The sequence below is a fragment of the Paralichthys olivaceus genome, chromosome 21 (genome assembly GCF_024713975.1).
Source record: "Paralichthys olivaceus isolate ysfri-2021 chromosome 21, ASM2471397v2, whole genome shotgun sequence".
Lineage (NCBI taxonomy): Eukaryota > Metazoa > Chordata > Actinopteri > Pleuronectiformes > Paralichthyidae > Paralichthys > Paralichthys olivaceus.
Genome location: NC_091113.1, coordinates 9,925,538 through 9,938,918, shown reverse-complemented (window position 1 = coordinate 9,938,918; position 13,381 = coordinate 9,925,538). Strand labels below are relative to the sequence as shown.

General features: G+C 43.3%; 1 protein-coding gene across 4 annotated transcripts in view; it reads right to left on the bottom strand.

The window, feature by feature from the left end:
* ankfn1b (ankyrin repeat and fibronectin type III domain containing 1b) overlaps positions 1 to 13,381 on the bottom strand; it is a 128,269-nt gene that overhangs the window by 23,581 nt on the left and 91,307 nt on the right. For all 4 annotated transcript variants that reach the window (XM_069518107.1, XM_069518108.1, XM_069518106.1 and 1 more), the window contains one exon: positions 11,258 to 11,380. In XM_069518107.1, the coding sequence (XP_069374208.1) occupies positions 11,258 to 11,380 (123 nt within the window). The remainder of the gene's footprint in view (positions 1 to 11,257; positions 11,381 to 13,381) is intronic.

Sequence of the window (13,381 nt, the reverse complement as noted above, 5' to 3'; positions counted from 1 at the left end):
CATCACTGGTATGATGACTATGCCGGCCCCTTCCGTTCCGCCATGGGAACTATGCAGATGATGGTGAGTTTCTGAGGGTGAGTCTGGTACGAGGTGTTCGCACACACTCGACTGCTGAAGGAAATGTCATCAGGACTCTAGAGGCGATGGTGACAGACTCGGTGACGGGTCCCACAAAACAGAGGCAGGGAGATAAATGAATTCCTAAAGGGTGGACATTTCAACACCTTTCCCTCCTTCTGTTCCTCTCTGCCCTCTTAACATCTTATGATCTTGTTTCTCTATTTATCATCCCCCTTGTCCCTCTGGTTTTCTTCTCTTCCTTCTATCGCTCCAGGGTTTTCACTCCTTCCCTTTATGTCCTTGTCACGTTCTTATTTCTTCTCCTCTGTCCCTAACACCTCTCTTCTGGCCTTGACTCAACTCTGAATCTGTATTCTATTGCTGTATGACTATAGACCTCCATATTCACAATTTCTTGAAAAGCGAAAAAGGTTATGCTGAGTTTTCCAAAAGAAAATAAGGTTTATCACATATTCAATATGAATGCAAGCTGTTACATCTTTTCGTAACCTAATGATTAAACAGCTACGCAGCAACATGAGGAATGATTTAAATCCGTGGCTGCAGCCATCAACCCGTTTGTCACACAGTCCTTAAGAAGCGCTCGCTTGTTATCGGTCACTCTGGAAAACATCATCAGCTACATACCACAAATGTAAATGTTGTTCTTCAAAAGTGAAGGTTTGAGCAGGGGCAGTGATGGGTTGAGCAAAGTAAATAAAGGTTGAGTTAGTTTGGGCCATCGTGCCATATGCCAAGAAGTATCACACAGGCCAAGAACAGATTTGTCAAGGTGAGAACATCTGTAGGAAAAATGTTATTTATACTCCCGCTCCGCTATGGACGTGTGAGCCCCCACGAGCATGCACGAACACACATATACACACACCCTCCCCCAGCACATGCAATTTGTACAACAGCTGACAGCGGCACACATTGTAGACTTTAAAGCAGCTCCAAGCCCCCGCAACAAGCCCTTTTTCACAGCGCAGATACACCTAAAATACCCCCCGATCCCCATCCCTTCCCGCTCTGTCCCCTCCATCTCCACTCCATCCCGTAATAGAGGCCTTATTTTAGACATCCTCGTGTTCCCGGCCGGGCCTAACCTATTCCAGGGTTCCAGATAAAGTGCGGCAGGTATTTGGAATAATTTTTCCATGGGCCTGGCCCGGAAGATAAAACAAGAGATATATTTGTAATGCGTGTGCCGGTTTCTCATTTCAAAGAGAAAGCCCATTGGAATCTCGCCCCGGGCTTATTGTTATTTGCCTGAGATGGAACAGACAACTTTTTTCTGTCGGCAGGACGGTGCCCCATCACTCTCTGACGACATTACATAGTGTGTAGCGCGGCGTGGTGTGTGTGTGCCTTCAAAGAGATGCTGCATCCTATCGGGATGTCACTCCCCAATGACATGCCCCCTACCCTATAATCAGTCCCCTAAACATGCCGGATTGTTTTCCCATCAAACTCCATGAATTATGTCAATGAATATGTCAATGAAAATGTCAGTGTCTCGCAATGTAAATGTTAAATAAAATCCCGGATACGCCCCTTGATGTAACACCATAATTTAATTTTTCTGTTCTTTCTTGGCCCATGTCTCATACGTAATCTTTGCTGACAAACAAACCAGCCAACAAACAAACGTCACAAAATCTCCCTCACTTTGACGAGTTTTTGGGAAGCAGGAAGCAGTTGTTCTGGGAAACCCAAGTCGCCAGGCTCCATGTGTAGCCCCTCAATAATCCCACATCAAATACACCCAGTCTGCTACAGTGAGCTCGCATCAGCCCGCTGTAACACTCAACACCCCCAAAACGCACACATGCAGTCACACGGCATCTGCTTTATTAGTTGTATCAGCCTGTTTACACAAACAGGCTGGTCCTCCAGACAGTGAGTCACATGTAAACAAAGGCTACATATTAAAAATGTGCAGAGAGAGTCTAGACGTTGACTTAGTGCTGGACTACAAGTCAAGATGGGAAAGACCCGTGATTTAAGAAAATGATGAATAATTGTCGGCATGGCAGAAATTGCCAGAAGTGGGATTTTTGTGCTAAAAGGCGGCCACAAGTATGCACATAAGAACAACTCAGAGACACTTCAAAGCTGAGCTGAAAAGTGGCAGCAGAGTGGAAAATGTTGCTTGGTCTGACAAATCCCATCTTATGTTGCAACATAAAGTACACTAACCGGTCAGAACTGTAAGAAAGAATGAATCCATCCAACCTGTTGCCAGCAGTGTGGGAGTTACCACACACACAAACCCATGGAAACACACACATACAGCATCTGACTCAATAGTATTAGATTCCAAAATTCAAATTTGAGCATCGTCATGGACTCTCTATGAAATCTCCAGCAGGAATTAGACACGTACGGTTCTGATGGTTGAATTTTGTCAGATGTGGGATCAGAGACATTTTTTCTTTCATGCTCATCAACACCACCATTTTATTTGTTGTTCTTATTATATCATGATAACATCTGCAACATTGCGAAATAACTACTAGCGCGACCGAATTAGCATTAACTGAACATTAACAGAAGACCAACTTAAAGATCTAGTTTGTAATATTTGAAATATTTAAGACAAATCAAAACCTATCTTATGTTATAACATAATACAAAATCAAACATGGAAATAATAAGAGCAACAGATGTCCCCACTAATGTAAAACACAGCAGAGATGAGATAACAATGAGACTGCATAGTTGTAGTTTTATATTTATTTGTTCTTTCCACCTGCTTGATGTAAGAATGTAACAAATAAACAGAAAAAATGCTTCTGGCTATCGCTTCATTAAATATAGATAATGTTAATCTTAAGTTTAAACTGTGAATGTTTCTTCAACAGAACAAAAGCACAAAGCTACACATAGCTTGTGTTGCATGTTGCATAGTGGGGTATTTACGGGCATGTGTTTATGTGTGTGTGTGTGTGTGTGTGTGTGTGGTGTACATGTGTGCGTAAGCATTCAGCTGCCAAATTAGATACATGAACACATGGGAAGTCATTTTATCAGTCAGTAATAACAATACAGTAATATCAAAGTGACAAAAGCACACAGTGCAACTATATGGTCAAATACAAAGCCATATTTGTCTCAAATCCATTCAATGCATTGAAGTAGAATATTTTACAACAATGTACTTTTACTACCAAAATAAGTGACATGCTTTTTGTTTTCTTCTCTCCTTCCTCTTTGTTCATATTCTAGGAAGGTAGAAAGATGGATAGAGACGCAGGAAAGGCAAAAAGCGGCACCAGAGGGACAGTGCTCGCTGAAAACATAGTGGTGGGGGTCAGATAGGCAGACAGTGAGAGGGGAAAGTTGCACAAAATCACTCACTCACACTCACACACACACACACACACACACACACACACACACACACACACACACACACACGCACACAGAGTACGCTGGCTGCTCTAAATGTGGCTTGTAGAAGGAAATTCTGAAATCTGAGTCTTGGCACCAGACAGGCTGGAAGCAGGCAGGCTGCTGGACGCACAGAGGGAGAGAGAGGGGGGAGAGAGAGAGGATGGGGGGGCAACATTGCTAGAATTTATATAGCTGTACCCTCTGTTTGGCTCTTATCAGCTTATAGGCAACATGAGGCCACGCCAACACTGGGACCTGTAGCCCCTCACTCGCGCTAGTTGGCATGGCAACACAACAAACTCAGGGATACACACTCTTGCACACACTGCAACGCATGCACGTGCACAGCACTGTTTTGGGGGCTTTCACGTGATTATATAACCAACAAAACAAATAGAGTGCTTCTAAAGGCTCTTCAGGATCGTATTTCACAGATAAGATTTCCCGAGAGACGTATCAGGTGTGTTCGTAAGAGTTTGTGAAAAACATCCTCTTTCGCTTTATTTCCCAAGGTAGTGAGATGCGGATGGATGATCCCAACAGATGTGCATTTGACAAGCAGCATACCTGATCAGCAAGTTATTCAACAAGGACTGTGGTATTCTAATTATGTTCTTTGGATTTTCCACCATCAAGACAATATTCTTCCGCTGTTGAGTCATCTAGTTTTTGGTAATCCACTCTCCTCTGTAGCCTCAACTTCCTCTTTTTGATTAGATGAGTGTGCTGAGATGGTTTTCTGTTGTCCTGAGGTGATTCACTTTGTCTGGCACTGTGATATGCTACAGTCTGCGCTAAGATCACTGGTGCCCAAGTTGTGCACATCTGTTAGAAGCCATCGTGTCAAAAAGTGAAAACCCCTGTCGGCATTCTGCTTTAAATATAAACACATCTCACTTTGAAGCTTAATCCGTGTGCATTATTGGACACCAGGTACAGACCATACCGCCTGCTGCCACATCAACACACTCGCCCTTTATCTCTCTCCTATTTACACAGTCCTTATTCTGTCTGCCCTTTTATCTTGTCCTCTTCTTCTCCCTTTCTCTGTCGCTCTCTCCCCCTTGGGAGAGTGGCAGAGAAAGAGTGGGCGGTCCGCTGTATGTTTAACCTTTGAAGTGGGCCTGCTGCGCCGAGCAAGGCCTGCCACCTGTTGGCTCTGTGTGTGTCCATGTGTTGTGTGTGCACGCAGAGGTAAATCTCTCTAATTTTGATGGTGGTAGCGTTGGAGGGGGGGTGCGCGCGATGTTCTCAGGAGGGGGGGGTGGTGCTTCCAAAGGTGGGGATCACACACACAAGCATACATACAACCCCTCCTCTGTCAGGGGCTTGGTGACACCATGTCTCCCACGGCGATCGTGGGCCCAGCCTGGGTGGCTCCAGGCCTTCTGTGTGTGTCTCTCTCTCTCAGAGTGTGTGTGTGTGTGTGTGCGTGTCACACCAAAGGGGTCCCTGTCTGGGCCGCCATATGCCACCCACCCAGCCAGTGAGAGGAGAGAGGCGGGGGCGACCCCTGGCCACTGAAGCCACCAGTTGGCCCATTCTCTCAGTCACACGCCGGTCGGGCGCCATGTTTATCTGGAATAGTGATGGAGGGAGTTGGTTGGCTGTGTGTGTGTGTGTGTGTGTGTGTGTGTCAGTTGGGGGGGGGGTGTTGACGACAGCCATTGATCATTTGTTGTGCAGTGCCCGTTTTAAACCTGCCTGTTTGGAATGGGCCTGTGATAATGCTGGTTGAAAACTGTAAAAGTGACCTGTAGACATTGAGCAGCAGAAAGTGAAAACTGGCTGTGGGACTCAGAACCTTGAAGCTGCGCCAACGCTGCTGCACAAGGAGCCGTTCACCTGTTTATTCTCGACTCAGTACGCAGAACTACGAATTGGTTGTCATGTCCGTTGATGCTTAGGTTGATGAGTCCCAGCTGCCACTGCCACAGAAAGCTGGTCACTTGTTTATTCATATTATCAATAGTAGTTATTAATATTAATACACATGCCAAGTTTGAGGCCAATAAGATGCACAGTTCTCAAGATATGTGAGCTACAGCAGACAGATTCCTGGTAAAGAAGACAATATTCATACTCTTACACAAACATACTGTATATACACATCCTCTTAAGTGGATGTATAGATGGATGATATTGGATGGTAACACATGCTCATTAGACATCAGTTTGTGTGTGTGTGTGTGGGTGTGTATGTGTGTGTGTGTGTGTGTGTGCTTGTCAGGCCATGAGCCACACAGGAACATCCACAGATGAAGTCAAGACATTGTAGTTGAGTCTTTTGATCTGGATGGAAACCTGGACTGTTTCCTAATGAACTCACCGGATCCTAAGCTGGACACACTTTAACTCTGACTGGCTGAAGTAAACCACTGTCAGTCAGCTGATGGGGGACGGTGGGGAACGAAGAGACGTTAAGTGAGAAACCGACATTAGTGCAACCTTTTACTGGCTCTCATGGTGCCTCTGTTACATTCCAGTGTTCAGTGACGCGGGGTGGACGTCTGTACTACCTGAGCTTCCTATCTCAATCTGTAAACCATTTTCCAAGACGAGTTTCAAACCACAATCCTCCTGGGTCCCCGACTGATTTTCCCTCTACCTCTGACCCTGAATGCAGTCCACAACCCACAACTCTCACAGAAAGTAGGCAGAGGGGGCACAGGTCCCCCAGCCTCAGTTTTCTTTTATCAGCTTATAAGCAACACATGGAGCCACGCTCACCCTCTGACCCACTGGCTCTGCACACGCACACACACGCACACACATGCACAAACACATACACACACAGACAGACACACACATGCACAAACACACACAGACAAACCACATTAACTGCACAGCTCATTTTCTCACGTGCTTCTTATTTCTAAACCTCTCCTTTTTTGCGCTTCAGCTTTCAAAACTCTTCGTCACCCTCTCTTTCTGTCTCTCTCCATCATCTTATCAATCTGTCTCTCCATCCACTTCAGTCTCAATCATTCTCACTCTTCCTCCTTCACCCCTCCTCTCCTCCTCTTCCACCTCTTTCTACCTATTTCAGGCTTCTCCGACGGACACACAAACATATCCTTTTCTCTTTCAGTCCTCCTTCCTCCCTCCATTCCCACTCCCTCCGTCTCCCTCTGTCTCTGTGCTGAGTTGAGGTTTGGAGTGGAAACCAGAGTATCAAGTCGGAGACACACAGGACAAGAGGGAGCCAGCCTCATAAATCTCCCTTAGTGCAGCAGCCCACAACATCCACAGTCAGGAACACTGTGTGTGTGCATGTGTGTGTGTGTGTGTGTGTGTGTAGATGAAGAGGTTTCTGTGTACATGTATTTGTGTGTGCAAATTATGCAAATTCAAGTGTGCATGTGTATTTGTAATCATCTGTAGTGTATTAATCTGTATGTGTGTGTGTGTTTGGCCTATCCAACAACAGAGAGGTAAGCAGACATTTTGCTCCCTCATGTGGACTGGAATCTATCGTCTCTCATCTCGCCAACAGTTCAGCTCCTACAAATTAATATCACAGGCAAAGAAGCAGCCGAGGTTAAAACTTGACAGAACAAACTGAAACTACGTCAATAAGCAGCTTAATTCTGAGGGAAATCTTTTCTGAATCCTTGTGAAGTTTTTAATAAAAGCTTAACTCTTATCTGAAAAGGTTCATTTAGTGGGCTACTGCAGCTTTTCTGGAGCTTTTGATCATGTTGCATGACCTTCATGGTAAATGAAGTAGCCCCAGTTGTACTGTAACATTTTGGTTTGACAAAAAATTAAGTTAAGAATACTGATAAGCTATTATGTCCCAACAAAAACAAGGTAATATATTAAAAGAAGACAATAATTTTCTAGCTTTGTATTGCATTGTACTCTAAATTGAACGTAGGTGTGAATGTGATAGTGAATGGTTCTTCGTCCCTGTATGTTGGCCCTCCTGTCCAGGGTGTATCCCTCCTCTCACCCAGTGTCAGCTGGGATTGCTCAAGCTTTCCCCTGCGACCCTCCAAGGATAAGCGGTACAGATAATGGATGGATGGATGGATGGATGGATGGCTTGCAGTTTGTATATCATATATCTAAATACAATTTGTATGTATTAATGATTTGCACCATTAGTTTTGGTGTTTAATACATTTTGGGGTTAGGATTGTAATGAATTAATGTCCCTGTTAATGCAGCTTCAAAGCAGAAATAACATGACGGAAAGGCATGAATCAGTCCTGTGACTTTAACTGTGTGTTCTGATTTCTAAAGAGAAAAATTGCAGGCTTCTATAACCTCCTCATTTGTCCGACTCGTTTGAACTGACAGATCCCAGCCACAGAAGAAAGAAGAAAACTGTAAAGAGAGAATGAAAAAGAAAGAGTGGGGGGAATATTAATTTAAATTAGAACCAAATGAGGCGAGTGCCTCACTGTCTAAAACCACTTTACACCCGGGCCCCTTGAGCATTGGCCGTCTTTTTCCAGTAAGACTTCAGTCATTTGTCTGTGTTCATTTGTATTCCCTTTGTGCACTGTTATTAAGGATTAACACTTGGTAACACCCATTCCTCAAAACACACCCAACCTAACATACTGTAGAGCTAACTATTACAATGTGTATTTGCTACTATATGTGTGTGAGCATGAATATCCATTCAGACCTGCAGGAACGAGTTTCTGTAACTCTGTATGTGATGTGGTAATATATTGACGATAGGAAGGAGAGGCTGGTTTCTTTCCCGACTTTGAAGTTAAGACATTATAACGCTTTCAGCTTCGACTTATTCTTGAAGACAGGGTGGCACCAGGCGGAGCAGAGAGATTGAAACCTTAACAATCAAAGACTTTCTGTGGTGGTACCAACTGGACATGCCTCTCTGCCACCATGTGAAGGTGTCCAGTCCATCCATCCAGTACCTACACTGCTTATTCTGTATGAATCATGGTGGGGAGAGGTGGGGTACCTTGCAGAGGTTGCCAGTATATCGCAGGGCGACATACAGTGACGAACATGTGCCCATGCAGACACAAGGAGAAAATGCTAACTGCATACATGGAGACCTTAGGAACCTTCTTGTTGTGAGGGCTAACTACTGCACCACACAGGAAAAGAACCATTGGCCCAAGTATTGACACCCAGACAATCTGGGTGTCTCCTGTGTTCAAGTCATGCACAGAAAACCAGGCAGCAAATAAAGTTGCCGGGGGAAACAAATCAATGTGGGAGTGAGTTTAGAAATCAAACAGTATTTTCTCACAATGTTAAGAATTCCCTTAGTGATGCTGAGGTAAAAGTATGCAGGTTTGAAGGATTTAAAGTGCTAGAAGTAGAAATTGGTTTCCATTTAGAATCTCATGAGGCATCCATGTTTACCCAAAGACGTCAATGATTTACATTATGATCATTAACATTGAAGTTTTCCAGGAAAAAAACCTCAGCAAACCTATAGCATAGCAAATACTCTTTTATTCCCCCTTTAACACTCCCTTAAACCCTTTACCCCCTACTACTCTTTTCACCAGACCTACCCCTAGAGCCCATTTACCATGATTACCAATAACAATAACTCTGCCATTATCTTTTATTATCGTGTTTTCCCAAGGTCCTGCCAGCTCACACACACTTTGATAAAGCTCCTGTTTCAGGCTTGTATATGTGGCTGCCTAAGCTCAGAATTCCCTTAATAGTCTCAGTTTGTTTGTTTATCTGATTTGAATCGACATTAATGTCAATGGTCCACTAAATAGATATAGTGTGAAGTGTGAAGCCACCTGAGATCGCTTTACTTTAATGTGCAGACTGCTTGGTACATGTCCGGCTTGGTGTTTTACATAATCTTTGACTCACATCAAAAGTTTTGATTCAAAGAGAGAAAGGTGGGGGGAGAGGGGGTATATAAACATAATTAAAACTTAATTTAAAAGTACTTATTGACGGATAGCATTACCACATTTCACTCTTATTACAGGCAAACACATTCCAGTTATTTTCTAAACATTTTACAGCCACTTTCTCAGGACTGAAAATTCTCTTAAGACCCAAGAAGTTCTTAGACAAAAGGGGCCGATATAGATCTGTCGAATCAGTACTTTAAATTCTGAGTCTTCACCATAAATGATATAGTAGTTTATGTATATATATATATATATATAGTTTATCACCACAGAAACAAATACTATTATCACTCATCAATCCAAATATAAAACAATTTTGACCAATTTGTCTTTACCAGCTCATAAAGCAGGGTCATGTCCAGATTTAAGAATCACATCACAACTCTATGTATGTCACAAGTACACTAAAAAGAAAAATATAGCTCAATTACTTCTGAAAAATGGTCTTAATCACTGAGAAAAACCATAGAGAATGATAAATGTAGAGCAATTCCAAAAATGCAGCTGACTCATGGGTCGGTATGAAGTGATGTCGCTGGCACATGTGTTTTCCTTCTGAGTGCATTGATGACAGTGCATTCCAGAGGAGCTGCGCTGGTCTTGTCAGGAGCTGAACTGACCTTGTTTCACCTCCCAGTCTCATGACTCAGCCTTTAACCTTGAGTCTCCCCTTCTGGGGTCGCTTGTTTATTATGTCACAAAAGGGCCGGTCGCACTCACGTAACAGAGGTTCGGCCCCGGAGAGAAAGTCAGAATCCAGCTGTAGCCGAGCCCACCCCCACCCCTCTCCACCCCCCCTGTAAATGAGCATGTCCAATCTACCCACTGTGTTTCATTAAAACCAGACCACATCAATCAGGGCTTGAACTTTAAAGGCCAGGTCCCCTCTCCAGCAACATAGCAGGAAAACATGGAGCTGTTAAAGCGAAGGACCTCACACTGCACATACAACACTCCAACCGTCATACACTTAACACCGCAATTTTTGCTGGCGGACCACACATCGCAAAGTCAGTCCGAGACCACACAGTAGGTCTCATAAGGCTGACAAAAGACCTCGTAAGACCTCACACCAGGCCCCGAGCATGATTCGATAGGACCTCAGAGATTCCAACACCTGTAACTCCCCAAACCACATAGTAACTCCCCTGAAAAGCTACTGTAGTCCCCACGCTGCAATTAGAAACCTGGGAACTGTTCAGACCCGTGACTGTTTGGACATTTTTTCACTTGACACAATTACGTGCAAAGGAAGTGTAAGATCCGCTTTAACCTGGTGCTATTTTCGCAATTGTGAGAGAAGTAAAAGAAAAAGGAAGAGCCAAGGGAACATAGCAGGAAGTTCAGGGGGGATGCCAGATGGACAGATGGCAGGATGGATGGGTAGATAAACGAGTGGAGGCCAGGCAACAAGAGGGGAGACTGGGAAGGATTCCCATGGGTGGAGATGGGAAGGCAGCCTTGTGATGGAAAGCTTTCAAACTCCTTTCATCGGCTGCCTGAGGACTGGAGCTTTACAAGAGCAAGATGAGCCGGCGCCACTGGAGCTGCTTGGCGCTCTTCAACGAAACCCAGACGCAGAGGCAGAGCAGGACCCTATCGCCACTCCACCCACTCTCTGCCCCCGCTTCGAAATCCAGCCCCCATTCCTCATCCTCAGCCTTAACTTTGTACACAGACACATCACAGCAAGGCTTACTCACAGTTGTAGTTGTGATGGGTAAAAAGAGAAATCTGCTCCTGATACCCATTGACTAAGTCTTATATCACCTCATAATGTCTATGTGTGGTCACTGCTTCCTGTCTTTTATCATAATTTATGAGAAAATGTAGTGAAGGCCAAGTACATTAACGTAACCTTCAATTTTATGGATTTTGAAGGAGTGTGATTAAGCAGATGTAGAGAAAGTATTTGGTCTTACCAGTCCACACTGAGAGATCGTCGCCTGTAGGACGGTGGTCTGTCCGATGAGGTCTTCTCTGTCTTGGCCGGACGTTCTTTGAGGGATAGACGATGGGTAAATTTGGTGATCCCCGACTCTAATCTGTGGAGCAGGACAAATACAAATGGTTATGACTGGTAAGGTTTAGGCCCATTTCTTGCAAAAGAGTTCAGGAGAAGTTCACATCCACTTGATCGTTTCTCAGTATAACTGTTAATAGAAAGCAAGTAGAGGGACTGACATACATTGGTTTTAATACTCAAAATGTTAATCCAAGGTTTGCTGTTCATCCATGTTTGCTTGAAAACAGAAATATATCAGTAAAAATAAGTTTCTCTTCTGCTTAAACCTACCTCAGAGCCTTGGAACTTGTGCTAACATCGCCTATGAAGTTGATAAACAGTGTAACAATACGGCAGTTCCCACAGGAAGCATTAGGATTCAGGGAAAGCCTCATACTTCCTGCCTAATTTTCTCTAAATCTTTTTCACAGGAAAAAAAGTGAAGTCACACACATTTTAATATCCTCGACTGGGCTGCCAATGTCCCAGTTCCACTTTTCTCTCAAAATTAAAAACAGGAAATGTAATATTTCTTCCATTCCAGCCCAGGACAGATTTAATGAGACTTAGCAATGCAATATTGCATTTTTAACTGTGGGGACTAATTAAGATTTTTTAGAATATTCTCTATCAAGGAGTCAGGTTCACAGGAACATGTATGTCATGTAAAATGCACAAGACTTGAAGGAATAAATAAATAAAATATGTAGCCCAACTGAATACAAATCTGTGGATGACTATAAGGCCATCCAAGCCATTGCAAAATTGAAGGAATATCCTAAGTGTTGCGATACACTTCTATAAAATGATGTCCATCAAAGGGCAATATTCCTTGCTCACCTAATGTCATTCACATGCTGTTTCGATTTCATAATGAAATGATAAAACATCCCTAATAATGACTCATACTTGCACACCAGATCTACTCTCAACCTGAGCCAAAAAGTGTTTTAGTCTCCATGGTGAGCTCTGTTGGAGACAAAGTGCAGGCACAGTTGGATTGAGGATAGCACAGACTACTGGGGTGCACACCGCCACTCAAAGACAAAGCTTCTAACTGCCATCTCTGCTGTAAGTTTATGTAAGATGCTCGAGAAATAACAGATGCCACATTGCTTTGATAAAACAGCATTGATGAGTTCCTCCACAATGGTTTGTGCCATTAATGTGATTTCCGAGTAGTGGTTGAATGGGAGTGTGGTGATGTGACGATTGTATCGTGTCCCATCATGTCAGGATCTTGCACGAGTGATTCATACATTCTTGTCACGGACACAGCTCCAGGACAGAATGTCTGAGAGTGTCCTGTCAAGGTTAATGCTTCTGTGAGAGACTGATCAGATCTGAGAAAATGATTAACCAAAAATATGAAATTGGATTAAGACCTTTATTGCATCATAGGCTTTTAAACTTTTCCATTGAGGTGAATAAAAGATTGACCTGATTTGGGAAATAAAAGAAAAGTTACATATTGATGCCAAGTGGGAATTCTGCTAACTTGCTCTGATTGCCCCTTTGAAACTGAAACAAAGTGAAATCGATTCAATATAAAAAAAAAGGAAATGTTTTACCACAAAAACATCGTACAAACACCAACTTATAAAGCAAAGATAAAAGTTGACAAATGAAGACTACATTTTACTATTACACAGAACATTAAGTGGACATTGAATAAATCAATCATCAATCTAAATCATAAACTACAAACAAACCCATAAACTATATGATCATACTTACAATATGATATAATAAGCTATAAAGAACTGGGATGTTTTTTTCCTCTGATGGAAATGAACCCCTGAAAATATTCTCTCATGCTGAACAACAGATTCCTCTGAACACCAGCTGTTTCTCTATAAAGACGTTTCTGAAAGCGCAGATGAAAATACATCAGCTCTCATTCAAAATGACCTCATACTATGGCTTATCTAGATGAACAACCCCCAACCCTGCTGCCTTGGTTCCCACTCCTACACCCTCAGCTACTGTTTCCTGACCCAGCGCCAGCTTCTCCCAAGAGTTGGTTGAGCTCGAAGACAAA